The sequence below is a fragment of the Mycteria americana genome, chromosome 7 (genome assembly GCF_035582795.1).
Source record: "Mycteria americana isolate JAX WOST 10 ecotype Jacksonville Zoo and Gardens chromosome 7, USCA_MyAme_1.0, whole genome shotgun sequence".
Classification (NCBI taxonomy): Eukaryota; Metazoa; Chordata; class Aves; order Ciconiiformes; family Ciconiidae; genus Mycteria; species Mycteria americana.
The window spans coordinates 57,807,248-57,831,057 of NC_134371.1; the positions used below are offsets into that span (position 1 = coordinate 57,807,248).

The window sequence follows — 23,810 nt, forward strand, 5'->3', positions numbered from 1 at the left end:
CGGTGCGAGTGTGGCACACTCTTGTCCACAACATGGAGTGGTGTGTGTGCACGGTGGGAAGTCATGGCTGACCTCTGTAGTCTTGTCTTGTCGTTTCAGTGGTGTGCGGACAGATGAAGCTTGGCCTGTTTTTACTCTCTGTGTTTTTCCTTGTCTTTTTTTATTCCCTCCTCATCTTCATCGCACTCTGCCATCAAACAAAACAAACTTTCATCTCTCAGATCAGCGAGAAGGTTGGTCCTTTTCACTTCTTATCCATCTACAGTACGCCACGTCAGATGGGACTTTTCCAGTAGGGAGAGGAGAGCCGTCCCCAAAAGGGGAGGGGGCCCTACAGACTGGCTCCCTTCCAGGCACGGCCACAGTGTGCCTGACGAAATCTGCTTACTGTTTGCTGTGACTCTGGTGATGGCATTGATACTTTGCTTGCATGCCTTTGTTGCTTGAGATTTAAAATGCACAGAATATATTTTGCATGCAAATACCAGCCAGGGCAGTTTCGTTCAAAGGTAGGGTGGCAAGAAGTGCATGCTACTGTATGTGAGTCCTCCTCTAACCCATTACCTGTGCTAGGTGCCAGTCTAATACCTCTAAACTGCTGCTGCTTTCTGGCCAGAGATCAAGAGCAGTCTTTGGAAGCAGAGATCAGAATGATCTCCAGTCCCTTCGTGAGCTGCTAGGGAGAGCGGGTTCCTCAATTTCTCCTGTAGCTTTGGAAGTTTTAACTTTCTCTAGAGGCAAAAAGCTTACTTTTGATCTCAGCTGGAGAAGGGCCCGGCGTGCTGCCCTCCCTTGCCACAGGGCAGCAGGAGCAGCTGGTTGAGAGATGCAAGACCCTCATGCTGAGGCAGCTTCCCTGCTCCTTGGCAGTCCCCGCTCTGGGGGTGGCCAGTTCTCCATGCTCAGACAAGGGCCCTTTGCATGAGCAGCTCTGCCTCTCCTTTCTTCCCTGGGGCTGGGTCTTCCTCGTGCTGGCGGGAGAGCAGGGAGCTCTGGCAGTGGCCCCAGCCTTGCCTAGGATGGCTCAGGGAGGCCCGTGGCAATGTGCACAGGAGCTTGTAGCCACTCAGCAAAACCTGATTTGAGCTTTGCCCTGCTCTGTCCCGCTGCCCTCAGACAATAGTGAAAGGTGACTCCAGCTTTTAAATTAAATCTAGCTCCAGACCTAGCTTGAGGCACTCATGATTTCATGCTGAGGAAAGCTGGTGTTTTTGGCAGAAGTCCTGAGCTAGTTTCCAGAGATGACTCCTTCTCCGAACAGGTACCGTGCGGGTCCGTCCCTCCACATGCGCTGGAGGAGAGGGATGCTCACAGTGGCTCTCTGGCCCGGCGCTGCTCCCAGGTGGCACGGGGAAGAGACCCTGGCTCCTCTCACACGTGCCATCAGGCAGCTGCATGAGCTGATCTTATAATCACTGGAACAAGTTTTAACAAGTTGTCATAGCAGTTGTTCCAGTACACTGACTTCACTCCTGTTTCTCTCCCTGGAACGTGCTCTCATTTAGATTGTACTGAGGCACGGGGCCCTTGTTGTTTACCCTCTAAAAATAGATTTCATAGAGGATAAAATTACCTGAGCTCAAGACAATGATGAAAAATGAGACCAAGGAAGAAAAGAGAAGAAATTAAAGCCAAGGCCCAAAGCCTCCCAGATTTCAGTGAATTTGGAGCACCGCTGTGATGGCTCAGGCACCTCTGGAGAGTAAACCTTTGACAGGGCACTTAAATGTTTTAGCCGCATGGTTTAGCTGAGGGGAGGCAGCCGAGAATGGATATAAGCCAGCAGGAGTGGATAATTTCTCATTCTTTGTGTCGACTCCTCCTTCCCACCCCACCAAAAATACCCACGTACACAAATATTTAATGTGAAGCCAGAAATTAGTTTCTAAATATTCCATTGGGATTTGCCGTGCTTATAATTTGTTTGGCACTGATAATTACATCTTACATTTTTCCAGCTTTACTTAAAACTGTGTACTGCTCACCCATGCATTTAATTATTGCTCTGTGACTGCTACAAGGTTATTTATTAACGAGTTATTTTATCTTGATACAGTGGATCTTTTCTCTTATTCCCCTCCTTAATGTTGTGTTATTTTCATCAGAGAAATTTCAGAGAGTGAATGCAAATTGCATAGCTCCACAATCTTGCTCTCCCTTACTTTGCTATTAGTATGTCAGTATGCTGAATGCTGATGTGTCTCCAGTGCTGCACCACTGTAATGATATATCCTCTTTTATATGTGGTTGTCAGCGCAAATAATTAGACCTAAAAGTTATAGCTGAAATATAATCCAAAAATGGCAAGGCCCTGTTTTGGAAATTGTCTATAAAATGTCAGCACTCAAGGATGCATTGGGAGCATAAATAGTACAGCATTGTTTGAGCACAAGATTAGACTGTAAATGCATTTTTTCTGGTTCCAATTTTTCCTCTCCTGCTGTTGATTCTGTCAATAGATTGTGAGACTCCAGCAACTGCCTTTCCATTTGAAGTCCGTCCTTAAAATGATAGTACTAGGGAGAGATGAAAGGTGTCTACAGATGAGCAAACCATGCAGACCGATGATCATGTTTGAGGATATCTCCTAAATTCACTTCTTCCCGACTCTGAGGAGGTGGTTCCCAAGGAAGGCGGGAGTTTTGGGCAGGGTAGCAGTGTGGCGAGGGCAAGAGCACACCCTGTGCACCAAGGATCCTCCAGCTTGCCTGGCTGGAGTAAAGAAATTGGGCAGTGTCACCTCAAAGGTGTGCCGCTGCATCGCTCTACTACTCATCCCAGTTGGGAGGTTAGAGCAGAGCCCTCCGAACCTGCCTTTGCTTTGCTGGGGGCCAGGGAGGAGCAGCACAGCTCAGGCAGTGCTGGTCCTCCTTCAGAGCGGACGGGACTTCAGACTGCTGCTCCTTTGCGTGGAGGAAGAGCAAAGGGGAGAGGATGTCAGGAGAGTGGTGCAGGACCAGAGCAGCAGGAATTGCACCAGAGAGGAGCGGAGAAGCGTGCAGAGCATGGGCACAGCTCTCCATCGCCATGGGGCAGCACCCAGCGAGCCTGCGATGGGGGTATCGGGAGGGGGAGGATGGAGCCCCGAGCAGGCACAGTGGGAAGGAAACCCAGAAGCAAGAACAGGCAAGTAGAGGCCCCTGCATCTCTGCAAGCTAGAGGGAGGGGTGTTAGCACTGTCGTTTGCTCAGCTGTACTGTGGCCAAGGCAGCCAGCAGGGAAAGCAGTTTGGTTTCCCCTTCCCTAGCAGCACCATGTGGTTTTGGAAGCATGGGCAGTCCTCCTGGCACTGTTGTGTTTCCAGCAGAGCCTTGCTGTGTGCCAGCAGTGTCTCAGCATGCAAGAGAGGGGCTAACAGCACCGGCCTGTGAGCCCTGAGCACTCGTGCCCAGAGCTCAGAGCCTACAACTCTTGCAGACAGCAGCAGGGAGGGGGGGTCCCTGGTTCTCCAAGGGGGTAACGTCACCCTCAGAGGGAACCTGAGATGTTAGGAAACAGCCACTCCTGTGGTGAAAGGAGCCGGGCAATCGATTCATGCTCTTTGCTCTCAAGGCAAGGAATGTGCATGTTAATGCATGCTGAATTATTAACATTTCTCAATCTCAACCTTTGTGGCTGTTGTGTTGCCTGCTCCCCTCCTTCCTCCCCACGGTCCTCCCAGTGAGTGGGGAACCAGTCTCCACACTGTCCGTTCTCCCTGTCCTGTGGGATCCAGGGCACGGGCTCAGGTTGCGCTGCACTGCTCACCGTTCCGGGGTTTCACTTCACTTCACTTCCCAAGGAATGCTCTCTACGGGGAGGCGTGCTGAATAGTGGAGCAGCACAGAGTCCTTACAATGCCTATTCTTGGGATGAATGACAATGAATCTCATTTTTGACAGTCTGCTGGTTTAACTAAACCTCTGAATTATACTATTGTCCATTGAAGTCATTTTAATATTCACAGCAATTTTCCTTGTGCTGTTCTTGCAAAACCTCCAAACCACCTTCTCTGATCTTTATCCAAAAAGATTTTAAAAAAATATTGCAAATTGTTGTCAAGAAAATTGTAATAAAAAGGGAAATTTCATTGCTGCAATAAATGAAGAACAACAAAAATTTCTGGAGCACTTAAGGTAGCATCATGGGCTGTGCTAGCCCCTGTGATTTGACTTGTAAATTGGACAGAAATTCTAAGAATGCTGCTTTTTGAGGAGTTATACTGATTTAAATTACCAGGCTCTTATGCTAGAAAAGCAAGCAACTTAAATCGCTGGCTTGAGCCTGAGGAATGTGTTGATGGTGCTCTGCAAGCTGCTGTGAGAGCTCTGCCAGCTCTCGCTAATGCTGACAGCATCTGCCCTTCTCCCTCTGTACTGACTGGGACGGGAAGCTGCCAGTTATCCCCCAAGAGGATGGGAGGCTGATGGGCCCGTCCCTTCCTTTGCACGTGCTCCTGCCAGAGCATCGTCCGGGACAGATCTCCCACCGAAGGCGTTGCCCTGACTGACCCCCTTCCACCTCCCATGTTGAGAGCTGACCCCTACACGTGGCATCCATTTTTAGCAGCTCTGCCGGTGTGCTAACGAGGGAAGGCTGTCTCAGCTATTCTGGGTCACAAAAATACACCACAGAGGCCTGTTTAACTGCTCATCTGTTGCCAGGCTTGAGAGCTGAGGCCCCGCACAGCTTCCTGGCGTGCCGCAGACTGCGGTGTACAGGAGGCATGGCCCATGTCGAGGTCGGCGACACTGCAGCCTGCCCACCCTCTTGTACGGTTTGATCTGCAGGAGAGTTTTCCTTGCCATTCATCCCTTCCCTAGGCACACGGACACGCCAACCACCTCCGCTGCTCCCCTGTGGGTAGGACAGGGGAGAGCCACTTCCGAAGGGGCTCAGCCCTTCCCTTTGCCCTGCAAAGCGCTGCCGAACAAGCCCCCGGCTCCTTTGGAAGCGCATCTCCCCTGTGCTGCCCGCAGGGGAGCAGGGGGCGGTCGGCTGCCGGCTGCCCCAGGGAGAGGCGGCTGCAGCACCCACAGGCACTGCCTCTGCAGGACATGTCAAGGGGGATGCGGTGCCGATGGGGCTCGGCATGGCCCCAGGAGCACCCTGAAAGCAGTGCCTGACATGGGGGCACAGTGGGGGTGCAGGGGAGTCTGCAGCAGCCTGTGCTGCCTCTGGTCTCACAGGGCTGGGAGTCAAAATCTGTTTGTGCATGCTGGGCTCTGACCTTCCTGCATGGCCTCTTATCCTCCAGTCTTGTCTTCCCATGTCTCCATACATGAGTTCCTGTCTCCCCTTGTCTTCTCTCTCCCTGTCCTGCCTTCACGCTGCTTTCTCTCTGACTCTGTAGTGGCCTCCAGTGCCTGCCAGCCTGTTTGCCTGGTGCATGTGTGTGAGTGCTCTGTGCACGCCTATGGCTTTACCCTCAAAGGTTGCTCTTTTTTATTTTAATACAGTGTGGGTGGGTGGGTTTTGTCCTTGGATGGGGACAGAATTTGAACAGCTTCTACCTGAAATAATTCGACGCCATGTTCTTTGGAAAACGAAACCTGACTCTTAACGAATGGTGCTGGGATGCTTTGGTTGGAAGTACACGCCATCATGTTAAACCATTGCCATGTCCATCAGGTTAACTCCGTATTCTCATGACTGCGTAGCACTTGAGTACACTTTCAGTTCTGTCTCGTTTGGGGAGCGCTGCCCCGTCAGTCAGGTAACACCTCACTGGCGATTGCTCATGTAGCTATTGATTTGAGACTTAATAATTGATTAAAAGAAACAACCAGCAAGACTTTGGATTTAGACATTCAGGAAAAAAAAAAAGGGCAAAGTAAGTTATCCTTCCCCTGGCTGGTAAGGAGCTAATGAGCCCTGTTTTGTCACCGAGACGATGTGTAGTACACACACGATGTTGACAGTATTGTCTAATTTATCACGAAGTCTTAGCTCTGTTGTACATGCTAGCGTGGGGGCTTCCGTGTTCAGTCTATTTCTGCAAGCCTGTTGGTTTGGGGATGAATCATCAAAGAGAGCACTAGTGAAATTTGATTTGGGGAGAGTCAGCTTGGCAAGCGGAGCTGACGTCTCTGCGGCTCACCGGGCTGTCAGCAGCTTTACTGTCTGCGGAGACGCCATGGTGGCAGGAGCCAGGCCAGCAGAGCCGTGTCCCCCCGGACCCCCAGCGCCTGTGGGACCAGTCGTGCCTGCGGCGTGTTGTGAGCTGGCACTGCTCAGGCTCCTGCCCAGTTTCCACCTTCCCCCAGCTGCGGCTGTCCGCTGCTCCGCCAGCCCAATGCACTGATGGAGGAGCGTAATTGGCAGGGAGAGGCTCCTCGGGAGCCGGTCAGTCGTGAACCTGGCCGATGCTCTGGGGCTGCCTTTCTGGTGGAGGAGGCCAGAAGAGAGCAGGGCTGCTGGGCAAGACACGTTTGAGCAGTTTCCCTTGTTAACTACAGACTAAAATGAGCTTGCCCAGAGGAGACAAAGATTTACCGAGCACAGTTGTTTCTCTACCCTTGCTTAAATAGGCCCATAACACTAACCCTGAAGAAGGGGCCTCATTTCTCAGTGTCATTTTCCTGACGGGAATGCATATGGCAGGCAGCTTTAGAGCTTTATTGTAGCTGAGAGTTGCTTACAAATAAGTCTTGAATGAAATACCCAGCAAGGGATTGATATGAAGAGAAGCTGTGCAATGAAATAAGAAGGAATACATCTCCCGAAGTGCTGCCACAAAGGTGGGGAGGCTTCTGCCAGCCCAGCTCTCTTCTGTCAAAATGGATATGATCTCACATCTGTCAGGATTAGTTCTCTCCTGCCCAGCAAGGTGATCTGTTCAGGCCCTGACAATGTCATGCAGCTCTGGTGACTATTTTTTCTGAGCCAAGGTAGAACCTGAGTTACATTTTGAAAGGAATTATGTTTTATTTAGCAGCACACGTGTGCTAATTCAGAAAGAAACCCTTCTGCTGCTCCTGCCCAAACCCTGCGAGGTTTAGGGGACGAGTTGCTTTACTTTAGAGCTAATAAATTGAGCAGGTAATTCGGTTTTGCAGAGCTTCAGTGGGCCCTGCACAGAGAGAGTGTGTGACTGGCATTTGTGCATGCTCTCTAATTAGAGAGATGTAATTTAAATGGAGGAATGTTTCATGTTAGTAATATGATTTCAAAAGGCTATGTTTGGAGGGAATGGATTGAGCCATCCCTTAATGAGTTCTTCTAATAAGATGCCAATGGCTAAGGAAGGAGAGCAAAGTGTGTACAATTTGGCAAAGCAGTGAAGAGCTTTTGCACTTCATTTTATCTGTCCCGAGGGATAGACAGGCAAAAATGTTGAACCCCCCTCACGTACCCCTGCAATGCAACTGAGTGCTCTCTGCTGGTTCTGTGACCCTACTAGCTGTCTCCTCCTTGTTGCAGTGCGGCGTGTTGCTCCTCGATTCTCTATCCCTCCGAGCAACCACGAGGTGATGCCTGGGGGGAGCGTGAACCTCACATGCGTGGCAGTAGGTGCTCCGATGCCCTATGTGAAGTGGATGGCTGGTGTGGAGGAACTGACCAAAGAGGATGAGATGCCTGTCGGTAGGAATGTCCTGGAGCTGAATAACATCGTGCAGTCTGCCAACTACACCTGCGTGGCCATCTCCTCTCTTGGCATGATCGAAGCCACCGCCCAGATCACTGTCAAAGGTAAGGAATTATTCCTTGTGGTGCTCCTACTTGGGTTTCAACGGTGTAGCCCTTTGCCAAAGTGTTTTTGGGTGCAGCCAAGTGACTGCAGTCTCCTGTGACTTTTCCACCTTGCAAGGGAGGTTCCCAAACCCTCAACTTCTTTTTTTCCTGCTCACAGTATAGTATTTGCTTTGGAGGTCATTTCCTCTCTCCCTACATGTGGCATGATGGGAGACAGGCTTGTGTCAGGCTGGGTCCCTGTTATGCCACAAGAGAAACTCATGGAGTCCGTGCTCATCCCAGGAATTTCTGGCTTGTTCCATGCATCAGCAGGATCAGCTCAGCACAGCGGCCAGCCACAGGCTGTGCTGGGGCAGGGGTCTGTGGATATCTGTAGTCAGAGAGCTGTTTGCACAGACATGTCCTCTTGCAGTAAGGGCAGGACAAGAAGGTTAATCCCAGCAATGTGAAGTGTCTGTGGGCCTCACCAGAATGAGCATCCTCCCCCACTGCAGGGAGGAGCTATACACGTTTATTTTAAAATTGTTGCATATTCCTCTGTCAATTTTCTTTTTTCCCTTACTGCTCTTCCTCTTTCCCTATCTCTTTCTTTTGTTGCTGTCCTTAAGGCATGCTTCCTGCTGCTGTTTCACAGGTAGCTTTGCCCCAGAGAGGACGTTATTGCTGATTGTTGACCACTGGGTGCAGGGCAGCCCACCCAGACAGCTCCCTAACAGGAGGCTGAAGTACATGTCCTGCTTTTCCCATCTGGGGCCAAGCAGGTCCACACTATCCCTTTCCTCCTCTCCTTGCAGTTGATTTGTAGCTCAGATTTCCACAGATATGTCATCTTTTGAGGCTGTCTGTTCTTGCAGGCCCCCTCCTGCACTATGGCCACCTGCAGACCGCACCCAGTCCCTGCTTGAACAAATCACAGAATTGAGTGTTAGCCCTCTCTGACCTGGAGATTAGCAGCAAATTCTCTTTTCCCTGGTGCTAGTCAGAGGATGCTTTTAACCTTAGCCACACCTCTCCCTTTACTCACAGCACCTGCTAGTCAGTACCTTTTCCAGCCCCTGTTTTCTTACAGAGCACAGGGCTTGCCTTGGTTATAGTACATACCCAAGAATGTACGGAAGGAAGCGGCATGATGGGGGATGTGGTTTAGACGTGGAGGGAGGAGGTGGGAACTGCACCATTGCACTGATGGTTCCCAGTATTTACCTCTTTGTACCTGGGATGACTCTGCCTCGCTCCCTCTTTGGCTGACGTGATGCCCACTGCCATCCCAGGACAGGGAGCGGTCTGCTCAGCTCCTTTAGCCCTTTGCCTTCCTCCTTGTTTCTCTGTCTGTCTTTTCTGCACCTTCACTCTGGATATCTTACTGCCTCTGTCCCTAACTCCTTCACCCAGTATTGCTTCTCCTGTGCTTGCTGGAAAGTAGACCGTTTGCAGGGCAGACAGGAGAAGCAAGATGACACAGAGCTGATTGCAGTAAGTGGATTGAAGGTACCAGACCTGCCCCTTGTTCACATGCTGGCTGCACGCCCAAGAGCTGGCAAGAGTCAAGCTTGTGGCTCTCCAAAGGAAGGGGTGGATGAGTGTCATCTGTCCTTGAAAGCCTGAGGGAGACTGCCAATTTCTTGGATGCTCTAGGAAATGTGTTGCTTCAGGCTGCAATATTGGGCAGCGTGTGTTTGGCCTCCCTGAGTCCTCCATGGGTAGGAGTGTGGTGTCTGGTTGTGGGTTGTGTGCCCTTCCCAACCATGCCAGTTCAGCCCTCACCGATTTTGTCAGTATTCATGTAACGGTAGCACTGGAAAAGGCATCCTCCCCAGCACTCGGAGCAGGCATGCTCCTGTGCTAAAGAGCCTGCCCTCAACTGAACCACATGGAAACTGAAACCTGATGGCTTTGCCAAAGAATGAAGTACTTGAGGATCGTAATTTGGGCTGAGCAGTTTTCCTTGTTCCTCGTCAAGCACAGCTGCATTACAAGTCACTAATAACTTTAACTAGAGTGGTTCGTAGGAGGTTTAAACTTACTGTAGACTTTAATTCAGTCATTGTTTTAAAGTATTTGTGTACTCTGCAAATCTCTCTCACACGCACTCATTCTCTTTCTTTGTTCTTTTGGTAAAATGGCAAATCTGGAAACGTTTGCTTGCAGTAGTCGTGTTCTCATTAACACTTCGGAGATGTCAGCGTCACAGAGTTTTTGTGTAACAGTTTATTGTCTGGTTGCAGTTTGACACACCATCCAGTGAAATAGTGGATGTGAAAGTTGGTAATTTCTCTGGCTGTATCCCTCCTGCATGTACTGTAATACTTACAAGGCATTCCCCCATCAACCCATCTAACAGCACTGTCCATGAACTCCCTATGGCCTACGATGCTGTCTCTGTGGAAGCAGGAGCATAGCTCCAGATTACCTGTGGTGCTCTGATTGCTTTACTGTATCCCTTTGTAAATTAGCTGTACACCTGGCTTCTGGGGCCAGCCCAGCCCAGCAAGCACCTTCCCACTGCCAGCTGAACCCCCATGACAGAAACATTCCTGCATCCCCGTTGAATTACCTTTATTTAGCCTGCTGCTGGGAAGTGCGTCAAGCACGTCTAATAACATGATTGCTCTGTTTATCCTTCCATTAAGAACCACTTCAAGCGATATATGGTAATATAAAAATGCATGTTCTAGAGTATGAAATGATTTCTGCCTTTTAAAGAAGAATGTTAATGGGAGGTGGCAGCTCCATTTTTATCCCCGTGCACATTGCAGGGTTTGAGCTGACTGAATTATTTAAATCACACCTCTCTGCCTTCCAATTGCAGCACTGCCAAAACCTCCAACAGAGCCATTAGTGACTGAAACGACAGCTACCAGCGTGACCCTCACCTGGGATTCGGGCAACTCTGACCCCATTTCATATTATGTCATCCAGTACAAGCCCAAATCCTTGGAGGGTCAGTTCCAGGAGGTGGATGGTGTGGCAACAACCCGCTATAGCATAGGTGGGCTCAGCCCCTTCTCGGAGTATGAGTTCCGGGTCATCGCAGTCAATAACATTGGCAGGGGTCCCCCCAGTGAGCTGGTCGAGGCCCGGACAGGAGAGCAAGCTCCTTCAAGTCCACCCCTCAAAGTCCAGGCACGGATGCTGAGCGCCAGCACCATGCTGGTCCAGTGGGAGCAGCCGGAGGAGCCAAACGGACAGATCCGAGGGTACCGCGTTTACTATACCACCGACCCACATCTGCCTTTGAGCATGTGGCAGAAACACAACACTGACGACAGCCACCTCACTACCGTGGGAAGCCTCATCACAGGGACCACGTACAGCATCCGCGTCCTGGCCTTTACTTCAGTGGGCGACGGGCCCCCCTCGGACATCATCCAGGTCAAAACGCAGCAAGGGGGTACGTACGGAGAGAGCTGTCGCAGCTCCGTGTCCACCCCAGTGGTGTGCACCTCAGCTGTGTGTCTGATCTGCATCAGGTATCGCAACTGCACTTGGTGCTCAAATGGTTGCATGTCAGAGTGGCATCCCCACCACACAGCCGTCAGATTTAGGCTGTCAGCTTGTCCTGAGGAGTTGGTATCAATCTCTGCACAAGTAACACAGGCCACAGTTTTGTTTGGGATACAGGGGCTAAAAATGTGACACAAGGTCCTGGACAGGGATGTCGGCACCTATGGAACTGTGCCGGGCCCTTCTGGGGTCTGAGCACACATGTGGAAGGAAGGAGCTGGGATACAGTCGGGGCTGGAAGTGAGCGTAATTCCCATAGTCACCTGCCTGGGTCCCAGAGGTGCTTGCTTGTTGCCTGGGTTGTTCCAAGAGCACAGTACAGGGGAGAGGGAAGAAGGGGAGGGTCCAGAAGGAATGAAAGAGAATCCTCGCAAGGTGACATGCGGACTCTGCAAAGCCGTGTGACTCCTTTCCCTGCATCTGCCTCCTGGCACTAACCATGTGTTTGGTCCCCAGTTCCCGCCCAGCCAGCTGACTTCCAGGCAGAAGCAGAGTCTGATACCCGCATCCTGTTGACGTGGCTGCCTGCCTCTCAGGAACGCATTACCAAATACGAGCTGCTGTACTGGGAAGGGGAGGATGGCACTCAGGTGAGGATCCTGCCTCTGTGTCAGCAGCACCTGGGGCCAGACATCACAATTCAGCAGCTTGGGAAGGGTGTCTGCGTGAGTTGGGGTGGCAAAGGGACTGTTTCTTCTCCATGTTTCTTCTGTCTCATGGGTGTGTGATAGGAGTATGGCAATCTCCATCTGGCTTCTGGGTAAGTGACCTCAGCAGTGCTTGTTGATACCCAGCAAAGTAGCTAGTGACTGGTTTGGGACTGGAAAGGCTCCAGAATACCATAACACCATCCCTAAGGCATCCTTACTGCTGATGCCTTTAAACAGTTGTGAAGGCCAGTAGGGCTTCCAAGGGGGTCTGAAATGGCATCCAAAATTTGTCGGCGGCTCCGGGACTGGTTCCACTTAAGGAGCAGATTGGGGGTGGCCTAGAGAGAGCCCTTCTACATTTACTGTCAGGTCCCTAAAAGAAATCCAGCTCTCAATATATCAGAAGTAGTGCTGGCTGCAGGGCACCACAGTGAGAACCGTGCCATGGCAGCATCACAGGACCTCTCTTCCTCCCGTATTTATAGTGGCATGAGAGCTGCCAGAAATAAGTGCCCTCCAGGTGAAGTGGCAGCAAAACAAGTCCTTTACCAGCACTGTTTAGGTGTATTAGAGATGCCAACTACTCCAGGACAAGGGCTTTGCTCTGTTTCACAAGCAGAGACTGTCTGTTGGGAGGAAACAAACTCGTGTGTCCTGTGCCCCTCGTCTGAACTGTGTAGCTAGACCCAGCATTCCCACAACGCTGTCAAGCAGCGAGTGCAGTCTGGACCCCAGGCAGTGCAGCCTGGCTGTAAGAGGGGTCTGCTTCCCTGCAGAGTCCTTGTATTTCTCCCAGAAAGCTCCATGTCTTGGAGTCCTGCAGGACTGCAACAGGTTTGGCAGCATGGCTGTGACTTTCTGTGGGGCCAGAATGGGTGACGGGGCTGCCTATTCCCTTGGCATTGGGAGCTGAGCACCAGCTTCTCTGTATTCTCCAACTACTCCAAATAATCTGTGTTTCCTTTTATTTGCCAGCAAAAGGTGGAGTTTGACCCAACCTCCTCATATGCTGTGGAAGGTCTCAAACCAGACACGCTGTATAAGTTCCGTCTGGGTGCCCGCTCAGAGCTGGGGGTAGGAGTCTACACCCCGACGATCGAAGCCAGAACTGCCCAATCCAGTAAGTTTCTGACACTCTGCACTACTGAAGACAAAGCAAAAGCAGTCCAGTTTCCATCGCCTGGGCACAGAGTAGCTCAATGCCTCTGCCCTTATGGGTCTGCAGGGATGCCGGCAGGCAGTTTGCTAAAGGGTGTAATGGGGAAAGTCAGCTGGGGTTCTGGATCAGGGCTCTTTGGCAGAGGGGGTGCACCCAAGTGGTAAGTTCTTTCTTCATGTCCTTTGATCATGCTGCCTTTCCCTAAGGGTAGATTCATAAAAACTGATGGAAGATTGAAACAGGCTGGGAAATTGCTTTGGAGAGGTTGATTTGAGTGGGTTTATGCATCTCTATGAATTCACTCCCATGCAGACAAGCTGTCTGGACAGGCAGCATATGGGTGTTTGGCTCTAAATGTAACTGTCTCCAAACCATTGGATTTTCACCCCTTCACTCCCCATTCCAGCTGCCTTGCTTCTGCAGGGGTTCTTAACTGGTCCATACACTTGATTGCAATGTGAGGCATCCTTTGTGGCCAGATGTGCCTGTGGCTGTCAGGCAGCTGGAGGAGTCAGTTTGGGAAAGTGGCTGCTTGCCTGGGTTACGTGAGCAAGTGAGGCTGCTGCTTCTGGGACTGCAGTGCTAGGGGAAACCAGAACAAGCTGCAGCCGAGTTAATAGAGAGGCTAGATAATGAGGTGACCCAGGCAATATCACTTTCATCCTTGCTCTGCCCCATGTGATCACAGAGCAGGAGTTCGCATTGCTCTGATTGGCAGCTCAAAGTGCTGAGCATAAGCAGATTAGGGCTATCAAAGGGCCCTGCGATAAGCTCGTTTTCACTAACTATTTTTGGGCTTGCCATTATGCAAAGAGCATTAAAAGGGGGGGGAAAAAGACATTTCCGTTAGCACCGTCTGTCTGGGATTTACTAGCTATGTGGGGTGAGCAGTTGGCAAAGGCAGCCAGCCTTCTTCCCTGCAGGGAGGGCGCCAGCAGGCACAGCAGCCGAGAGCCTGAGATGGCCATTAGAAAAGGAGCTCAGGAAGGGGAGAGCAGCTCTGCTCACTACTGGAACGACCTTCTCTTTGAGGAAAACTAAGGTTTATTAACATATCAGTCGCAGGGATTCCTCCACCTCGTTAAGTGAGCCAACGGTGTCTTAGTGCTGCACGATGGACAGGTATGAAAATGGAGAGAGGTTCAGATCATGCAGTTATAAATATTTGAACATTGAGAACAAATTCTGAGTGTGGGGATTTGTATACCTATTTCAGATAGCTTTTGTATTGATGGGCAAAGGTTGAAGCAACTCTCCTGCCACTTAAATTAATTCCATCAGTGGATGCTCTTATCCTTGAACACACTTAATCAGAGACAGCTCTATGCATAAATGAGTCCTTCAGAGTCTCACAACAGTCCAAGTAAGAGAAACCTTTGCTTCGTGGACTCTTCAAGGCAGACATCTTCCCGTGACCTACTTCACATGCTGTCTGCTCAGAGGGGATCTCATACCTGTCTGTTTTTAAGGTTGTCTTTTCAATGGCCAGTGGAGCAGTAGCTGACTGGCTCTGGCATCTGTTCAGTAAGAGAGATGTGGACAGGCTGGCAGAGATTTAGCCAAAAGCCACAGGAATGCCTTGGTTTGACCAGTGAAACCCTGCTTACATTGAGGGGCCTAAGAGTTCTTCGATTTATCCAAGAAGTGACTGGGTCTTGGTTTACAGGCCCCTACTTGAGAAGATTTCTGATGGCACTCTATTCTATAAGAAAAGTCCTTGGCAGTTACTACTGGGCTATTCAGCGAGGGTGACAAACCACTGGCTGAACAGTCCCAGGGCAGAGTGGATTCTTGGGTACTGGGGGTCTCAAAGTCAAGTAGGTCTTTCAGAAAGCTCTGCTTTAGCTCGGCAGAAGTTGTGTGAACAATGCACAACTTCCAGACAGAAATTCTTTGGTCTGCACTTAACAACACCTCATGCTAGACGGTTGGATTGGTCCCCTGTGGCCTTAGAACTTACTAATCTAGAAAGACTGTTGCTCCCAGCTTCAAATTGGTCACCTTCCTGCACTCTTCCATCTGGATGCGCTGAGAAAGGCTGTTAGATCTTGGAGGTTGACATGTTCAGGTGGGACACAAACTGCAGGAGCAGTCAGACTCCTGCTTTCCAAAGAGCCTGTTTTCAGGTGCTATTCCTGGCCCTGACAAACCAGACAAGGGTAAGGTAGGAGGCACATCATCACTAATGAGTCACTAATGGGCTGGGAGAAGGACATCCGTATTGCTGCTGCTGGGCTTTTCTTGTGGCATCCCTGCTCAGGAGTGGTAGGGGTGCTTGTCCGGGAAGGCCAGAGGGATGTAGTGCCCCTTTGCACCCTTCCAGCAGCACAGCTTGGACCCCATCTCCTGAGAAGACAGCTGCCTTCTGGGCTGCCTTTCCTGCTAAGCTGCTTGCTTAGTTGCTGGGCACCCTGCAAAAAGTACAGGCAATGCTGCTTTGAGGGCCTGAGGAGCACGGGGGAGTTTGCAGTGCCTCAGGCAAACAGTATGATGCAGGAAAGGAGCGTCAGCTCTGTCCCCATCAGGCCTCAGCATTAAAATGCTGTTCTCACTTGAAATACGAAGGTGGGTCTTGAGGCTGCCTTTTCCCTACCTTAAGGAGTAGGTGGGTTGGATGGGTGCACAGGGCTGCTGTGGGCCAGCGGGGGAGGCCGGTGTGAGGAGCCTGGAGGCAGCAGAGGCTCGCACAGTGCGCGTGTGTGTGCCTCTGCCTATGTGGGTGCATGCTGGCCACCCAGTCTGCTCTTTGCTGGCCCCAGGAGGGACACTTCCACTCCTTGTGCATTTTAAGTTGACCCTGCTCATGTTATCAAGTTTTATTTTGCTTTCTTTAAGTGTTAATCTGAGTTTTTGCCTTGCACATCATGTGTGTGACTCTTACCCAGTCAACAGCCAACGTTTGACCTGCTCACGCTGCCAGCCAAAGCTGCCTTTGGAGAAGGAGCTCACTGCTGCATCCCAAGGGATGCTGTGGAGGCCCAAAGCCAGAGCAGGTCTCTTCTGTGAAGGCCCTCTCTACAGACAGTGGCAAAGGAAAGGCTTGCCAAGCTCCGTATGTCTCACCTGTTCCCTCTGAGGGATGCCACCAGGTGCTGTGTCTACTTATGCCCTCCCTGAATTCAGTCTTGGTGTTGCTTTGGTGCTATATCTTCCTGCTCTCTTCCCTGCCACTTCTCTGCTGGTTAACCAAAAGAGTGTGAGGTTTTTCTACCCCTACTCCATTATGGTATACCAGATGGCAGGGCTGTTCCCACTCTGCCTGCTTCACATAGGCAACTGTTTGCTTCCACGCATTGCTTTGACTTCTCTTTCCTCCAGTGTAGCTCCCGTAGCAGCAGCCTGACTCTGCTCAGGCATCATCTCTCCCAGCTCCATCACTGCTCGCTCTCCCTCCATCTTTCCTCTCTGCAGGCACCCCAACCCAGGCATCAGAGATGGGCCCTGCTCCCCAAGCACAGAAGTGGGCACTAAGAGTTATGTGCAGCCTGTGACTGCCTCTGCAAGCAAGTGGGCCTTGTTCCCAGCAAGCAGAGGTCACCAGTAACATTGTCCCTGGTGACATTGTCCTGCTGTCCCCAGCTTTCCCAGATCTTCTCCCACTGCCATCCTATGCCCAGCAAAGCCAAGGCACAGTTGTTGGGTGCTTTAATTATCCGAGGTCCCTGCTGCCATCTGGGGTAACATAGGTTGTGTGTGGCTTTGCACAGGTGACGAGCAGGCAGGCTTGTCCCTTTGCCCCTGGAAGGCTGGCTCTGGTGCACTGATGGCTTCAAGGACCGCGGCATGGAGAAGGGCACGTGTCTTTTTTCAGGCGTTTCTAGGTTTACAGTTGCAGTGAAGAATGGAAGCAGCCTTTCACCTGCCATGGCAAAGCAAGATAGCTTGTACTCCGTTATTGCTTGGCCAGACAGCTTCCTAGCCTTAGAGCAACTGTGTGCGCGTCTTTGGTGGTGGTGCCCTGCCCTCTCTGGTTAGGGCTCTTGCCTTCTGTGCAAGCACCCAGGAATGCACCCACCTCCCTTGTGCCTTCTTCGACCATGCAGGCTCCCTCCCTTCCTCCTCCAGGCTTCCACCATCATGAGAAACACCTGAGTGCAGCTCCCCTTCCCTTTGTGTGTGCCCTGCCAGCCACAAGGCATGGCCTGGGCAGCACAAACACCTCTGCAGGGTGGCTGTGCTGTTGTGTTAATGGAGGTCCTAGGATATGTCTGCAGCATCCCTGGGCAGTGAGGCCAAATGAGAGGAGGCTGCTGCTGCTGTGAGAGGGCTCACATGCTGGGCAAAGCAGAGCATCTCCAGAGCACTTGTCTGTTTTGTTCCCTTCTCCTGCTTTGTGTAACGGCTGTCCTGTTGCAAGGTTGCCACAGCCCTCGGTCATGTCTCCTTTCCTGGTCCCTGACTTCTCCCCCCAGATTTGTTTCACTGCTCTTCCCCAGCAATGCTGTGTGGAGAGGACTGTTCCTCACCCCGATGAGAAGCATCTGCTGCCTAGATCCCATTTCTCCCCCTGCAGCCAGTTAAGATTGCTGGGGCTTAGAAGTTAACGCAAACTGCAGGTGTTTTTTTGCCTGGGAGGAGAGAAGACCTGCCTACCTTCCCCTGTACAGCTCCATAGGCCAGGAAGCTACAGAGGCAGGTAACCAGTTTGGCAGGCATGAAGCAGTCAGTCCCAGATGCTAGGTACACATGCAAAGCAGCACAATCATGTTATCTCCTGTTTCCACATGGTGCCTGGCTCCCCCCGGGTCAGGGTGCTGCTCACAGCTGATGGTCATGATTTCAAACCCTGCCTGGACACACTCCAGCCAACCTCAGTCACCTGCTTTCCCTGCCCTCTGTTGTTTCCTCCACTTGTCTAGGAGCGGGCTTTTGCAAGCCTTCATGCAATCTGGTGTGTGAGCTTCCCCTTCTGCCACTCTTGCCTTCTGTAGCTTCCTACCTCTTCTGGTTTCCATCTGCTTCAGATCTTCACTGAAAGCATCTTTCTTGTCCCTACCAGTCTCTCTCTCTCTCTCTCCCCGCCACCCCTTCCTTTACTGCCATTTGTTGTGTTTGGTAAAGTGAGCGTCCAGAACTGCTTTGGGAAGAGGTGTTCTCTGATGCAGAACAACGCTTCTGTCTCCATGCTGTTCATCAGGCTTTCAAACACAAATTGTCCCTAGTGCCATCTTTGATGATCTGTGAGGAAGGCAGACAGTTGTCCAGGAAGTTACTGGCTGAATCTCCATGTGTATGTTCAGTGCTCAGTTGGCTGGGTAAAAGTTCCCCATGCATTTTGGTTTGTCCTTCCACTCATTTCCCTTCATCTCCCCACTTCATTTATTTATCCCCAGCCCCTTCCGCCCCACCCCAAGAAGTCGAGTGTGTAAGCACCAGCTCCACTACCATCCGGGTAAGTTGGGTGCCACCGCCTGCCCAGAGCCGCAATGGGGTCATCACCCAGTACTCCATTGCGTACCAGGCAGTGGAAGGAGATGACAACACCAAGCATGTGGTGGATGGCATTGGACGGGAGCACTCCAGCTGGGAGATCAAGGACCTGGAGAAATGGACCGAGTACAAGGTGTGGGTAAGGGCTCACACCGATGTGGGGCCAGGACCGGAGAGCATCCCCGTGCACGTGCGCACTGACGAGGATGGTAGGTGTTACTGAACAGCTCCTTCAGCTACCGCCTTGGGGTAACCAGGACTCTTCTAGCTGAGTTGCTGGAAAAGGGGGGGAAAGGAGTCAGGATATTGGCCTGGGAGTGCTTTTCAAGCAGGACTAGAGGCTGTCAGGAGCAGCGTTTTGGTCAGCTGCTCCAGGGAGTGGGTCTCCACGGTTGCCCTGGAGTGGGGTAGGGGAATTGCTCTGTTGGCCCTTGCTCTGATATGATGGCTGCCTCCAGGCTGTGGGTCAGATGTCCCGGCGTGGTCCCAGAAGGGTCCTGTGTGTGCTAGCAGTGCTTCCTGTGCACATGAGGAGGCATTACACTGCTTTGCCATTTTGGCTTTCTAGTGTTTGGTTGGTGGTGGTTTCCATTTTACTGAAGGTAACGTGAGTTCTCCCAGCCGAAGGCTTCTCTCACATTGTGAGATCAGGACTTAAAGTTTACTTGTTGACCTGAAATTCAGCAAACTAAAGAGGGGAAAAGAAATCCATTTGAAACTTGTAGATATCGCAGGAAAGCTGCTTCCTGCCCCAGCTTCCAGGCAAGCCACAGCTTATATAAATCTGCTCTTCCGCTCAAGAGTCAGAATATCGCATGTACAGAACACTTTACTGGATACGACAGCTTTAAAGAGAAATTGCTTTGTATTAGCAAGGCTGTCAGTTATGTCATCATGACTTAAGCCATTTCCTTTGAAAGTGCCAGAGCTCAGGGTGACAGTAGGAGCTTCCATGGCTTCATGCTGACCCCAGAAGCTGCAGATTTAATGGGAGAAGAAAGAGATGCAGCGTCCAGGCAAAGAAAGGATGATCTCTGCATTGCCCAATCAGCGTAGCAAATTGAAACCAGACATGTTACAGTTTCCCTAAATGGGCTGCCACTGTCCCCCACGTCTCTGTGGCTCTGGAAGTGGTGTCTGGGAATGCTCGCTGACTGCATTCCTGGCTGGCAAACACATCTGTGTGTGTCCTGCTGCCTGTAGTATTTGCTTCAGTTCTCATTCAGCAGAGTTGTAGCCCAGGGGAAGCTGCTACCCCAGAAATGTCGCAACAAGCTCTCTCAGTTTTCAGGCACCGTGGTTGGACATTCCAGCTTTGCTGTCAGGAGTGATTTCATATCCCTCTGACATGCTGGTGCTCAGTAGATACCCATGATGAAGGAATGAGAAATGCTAAACTGTGATCTGAAAACAAATTGAACTTTCCCTGTTTGGGTTTCAGATGCAGCACGTACTTCCCATAATGGGGTAGGATAGTGTTCCTGGAAACGTTGTGGTCTGCTCCCATTCACATCTTCTCGTGTCCCCACAACATCCCCGTATCATGTCCTGCCGAGGCCTCCTGCCTTCTCTTGCCAGCACAGCTTGACACACAGCTTCTGTCTGGTTCTCGGGGAGGATCTCGTTTCTCGCTTGGACTCCCAACTGTGTGCGTGGGCAGGTGTCTGGCTAGGGCAGGAGAGCCCTGTGGCTTGTGCAAGGTCACTGCACTAAGTGAATTGTGGATTACAGCGTAGGCTGCTCCAGCCAGAAGGTGGTGACTATTCAAGCACAGCCCCCTCCATTCCCATACCTTGAGCTGGCCTCATGGTGCTAAAATGCTCCATTCCTCCTTTCTCTATTTTATTTAATTATCTACAATTAAGAAGGACATCTGGGGAAAATAATGAATTGCCCTGCGGCTTAAAAACTGTGCTTACCTGCTGGGTAGCTCTTTCTTCCCATCTAGTTGGTTGAAATAGCAATACTCATTATGCTTGTCAGCTATCCATCCCTAATTATCTAATACTGATTATTTCTTGCTGTGTTGAGAATTGGGGCGTACAGGGTTCCAAACCCTTGGATTTTCCCAGGCAGTGGAGGGTGGAAGGGGTCCTGCAGTAGAGGCGCTAGGATGGAGCCCAGGTCCTTCACTTGGGTACCGGGCAGTCACGTAGCAGCGGTATCCACCGCAGGGCGTGCACACCTCTGCTCTCAGCTGCTTCAGACGGAGGGAGCTTTCCAAGAGCAACTGAGAAGCTAATTTTTTAGCATTGACATTTTTGTCACAGTCAATGCAAGAGCAAAAAGTAATAAGGAGGTAATTTTTCCAAATGGTAAATAGGGTATAAATACATTTTTAAACGGGCCTCACCTTGCAAGAAAATTGATATTTTCTGGGCAGTGTAATTTTTCATTTTATTATCAAAAAGCATTCAGCTAGCCGTGCATGAAATACAGTCCCCAGAGCTGTCACAATTCCCACGGGCCCCTTTATCTGGCTGAGTTCAGTGACTGCTGTCTCTGAGCTCTGGGTTATTGTTTTAGGATGGTGCTTTTCCCCCTCATTAACCTCTTGCTGTCACAGGGACGAGCGTTTGTGCACTCTGGCTGGTGGCAGGTACCAGGGCTCCCTGCGAGGCAGGCTCGGTGCCCAGTCGCGCTACCTGGGGCTGCTGGACTGTGTTTAGATGTACGCAGAGGGATCTGAGAGGAGGTATTGTGACAGGCAGGATGCAAAGAAGGCTTCAAAATGCCTACCTCTGCTGCAGGGCACCCTGAGCTGCAGGTGGTTACCGTATTCTTTGTATTCTGCTGTATTCTTGTATTCTTCCTTGCTCCCCTACTGCTGGAGACAAGAGGGGGATAGATAGACCTTGGGTCTGATCTAGCACAGTCGCTTTTATTAGGGGTGCTCCTGCATATCACAGTCGTGCTCTTTCCTGCTGAGAGTAGCAAAAGTGTTTGGATGCTGGGAAAGGGTCAGGGATGTGGTCACACTGGAAAACTGTAGTATGACCGGGGAACTCATGCCAGCAGGGCCATCCTTGCAGTGAGGTGGAGGGAAGGTAGCAAAGGAGTGAGAGGTAGCTGACAGCGGTTGTGTGGTACCTGCTAACTGTCCGTCCTGTGTGTGTTACAGTGCCCAGTGCCCCACCACGAAAGGTGGAGGTAGAGTCTGTGAATTCGACGGCCATCCGGGTGAGCTGGAAGCTGCCCATCTCCAACAAGCAGCACGGGCAGATCCGCGGGTACCAGGTTACCTATGTGAAGCTGGAAAACAACGAGCCCCGAGGGCAGCCAGTGATCAAGGACGTCATGCTGTCAGAAGCACAGGTACAGTGTGGGGACCACGGGCTGGCGGGCATAGCACCTTCCCTCTCCACAGAGGGCCAGGCTGGCTGCATCCAAGTATTTATTGGCCTCCTCTTGCGGCTGCAGAGCGTGGGACTCAGCCCTGTCTGAGCAAGGCGAACAGTTTATCCCTAAACTGTGGCTTACAGATGGGTAAAAAGTTTAATCAGGAAAGGATTGCTGTAGGAAATACGATGTATTGGACAATGCTCCTCTTTTACCCCTTCTCCAATGTACCTCTCTGCCTGGCACGTCCTGTGCAGACTCCAGCTGGAGCAAATTGTGTCAGGTTGTAAACCGTCGGAGAGTTTTAAATACGCCTTGAGTCTGCTTCTTTTGTGCTGCTGACTATGTTCAGGGCGAAGCTTCTCTCCCGGCAGAGTCCACCGGGTGCTGCCTGCTTGTGGGGCACAGGGGTGGCTCTGCACCGGTGGGCAGGCACAACATGCCAGGTGGGGCAGCCCTCCTCTGCCTCAGCAAAGCCTCCCTTCCTTCCTGCTTTTGCAAGGCAGGGACTTGACCTTGCAGTGCCTCTTGAAACCAAACTGTAGGTGAAGCCAGCTGAGTCTGGGAGAGGCTGAGGAGAGGGTGGGGGGGAAGAGTGAGGTGTAGGCCCACATTGCCTGTAAATGACTTTGCCCTCTGCAATCCCCTTACAACATTCTGCTCATATTTATGCGAACTCCTGTGAGCTGAGGCCCTGTTCCCACACAGTGCTCCAGGCATGGTTATACATTCTGCTGAGCCCAGCAGTGCGTAGTTGCCTCTTTCCGAGGGTCCAGGGAAGTTTTTGGTCTGTGATGAAATACAGCTCTTCTTTGGAGCAAGGGTCCTTCGTCCTGGATGACCCATGCTGTTCTCAACAAAGATAATCGTATAAATGAAGTACAGGATCTGCTGCTGTTGGAAGCAATGAGTAATCGATTCAGAGCTGGCTTGCTTGAATGATGCCCAATATAAATACTGGAGAGCTGCAACGATTAATTGATCTGTCTCCTGAACGCAGCTGTGAATCATTTATACGTTTGTCAGTGGGGAGTGCATTGCACAGAGGCAGCTTTACTCCCCATTCATATTCTGAAGGATAAAACTCAGTAATAATGTGGAAGGGGAAAACTTAGAGAAAATGCTTTGAGGAACCTTGCAGTGTTGTCTGGGGCACGTCTCTGTTGATGTTTCAGATCTTGCTTTATTTTAATCGTTAGAAAAGCTGCTTACTGCCCTTTACTTATTCCAGGAGGATATAATCTTCTGTGTTGTTTGAACAATTGATGCTGTGTTGTTCAGCTGGAGTTTGGAGTTAATGGGTTGGTCCCCAGCGTAGGTGGGCAAAGTTGGCAATGTTGTTCTTGTTGGTGTTTTCAAATATTTTACGCTTACCCAGCCAGTTCTGCTTTCACTCCTTACTCATACATTTCAGAGAGAGAAGCCCCATGCTAATGTGCAGGAATGAGGATGCTAGAGCCAGAAACTTTCCAAGGAGTGCTGGATTTTGCATTATTTTGAATGTGTGCATTAAGGAGGCAAGTTGCTTGGAGTTTCCTGGCCTGTCAGACCACTTACCAGTCTTTCATATTTGGTGAATTTACGTGGGAGAAGTTCTGGATTGCTGTGATTTTTTTCTGTTCTGGTGTGTATGGTGCTGAACTCATCTGCTGTAATTTTTGGATGGAAATGAAGGCCAAAAGATAGTTGCAGAGAAGTGAGTACTCTGAAGGAGTCATGTCGCTCTTGGGATAAACTAATGATGACCCTGCAGGGAAGAGGTTTCAGTGACTTGGCAGAAGAGATCTTTATTTCCCAAAAGAGTGAGAAGGCAGACATGACCTGTGCTTGTGATGAAATACATCTGCTCCAGAAGCTGAAGAACCCTGTAAGAGCTGCCATCTTTCAGTACAGCAGTGCATGTCTTTGCAAACAGCCAGATCAAACTTTAACAAGGAGTCTTGGAAGAGTTATTTTCTGTGGAAGAAAACAAAAAGATTCGCTGGAACACCTGTCCCTGAAGGTCACAGGATGAAGATGGCCAGAATATAGGCACAGTTCAGTACTCATAAACA

The 23,810-nt window shown here is 50.8% G+C and overlaps 1 protein-coding gene across 8 annotated transcripts in view; it reads left to right on the top strand.

Annotated features, from left to right (window-relative positions):
* PTPRF (protein tyrosine phosphatase receptor type F) overlaps nt 1–23,810 on the top strand; it is a 392,393-nt gene that overhangs the window by 309,222 nt on the left and 59,361 nt on the right. For all 8 annotated transcript variants that reach the window (XM_075508594.1, XM_075508595.1, XM_075508590.1 and 5 more), the window contains 6 exons: nt 7,402–7,671; nt 10,484–11,065; nt 11,635–11,768; nt 12,804–12,948; nt 18,321–18,626; nt 21,539–21,732. In XM_075508594.1, the coding sequence (XP_075364709.1) occupies nt 7,402–7,671; nt 10,484–11,065; nt 11,635–11,768; nt 12,804–12,948; nt 18,321–18,626; nt 21,539–21,732 (1,631 nt within the window). The remainder of the gene's footprint in view (nt 1–7,401; nt 7,672–10,483; nt 11,066–11,634; nt 11,769–12,803; nt 12,949–18,320; nt 18,627–21,538; nt 21,733–23,810) is intronic.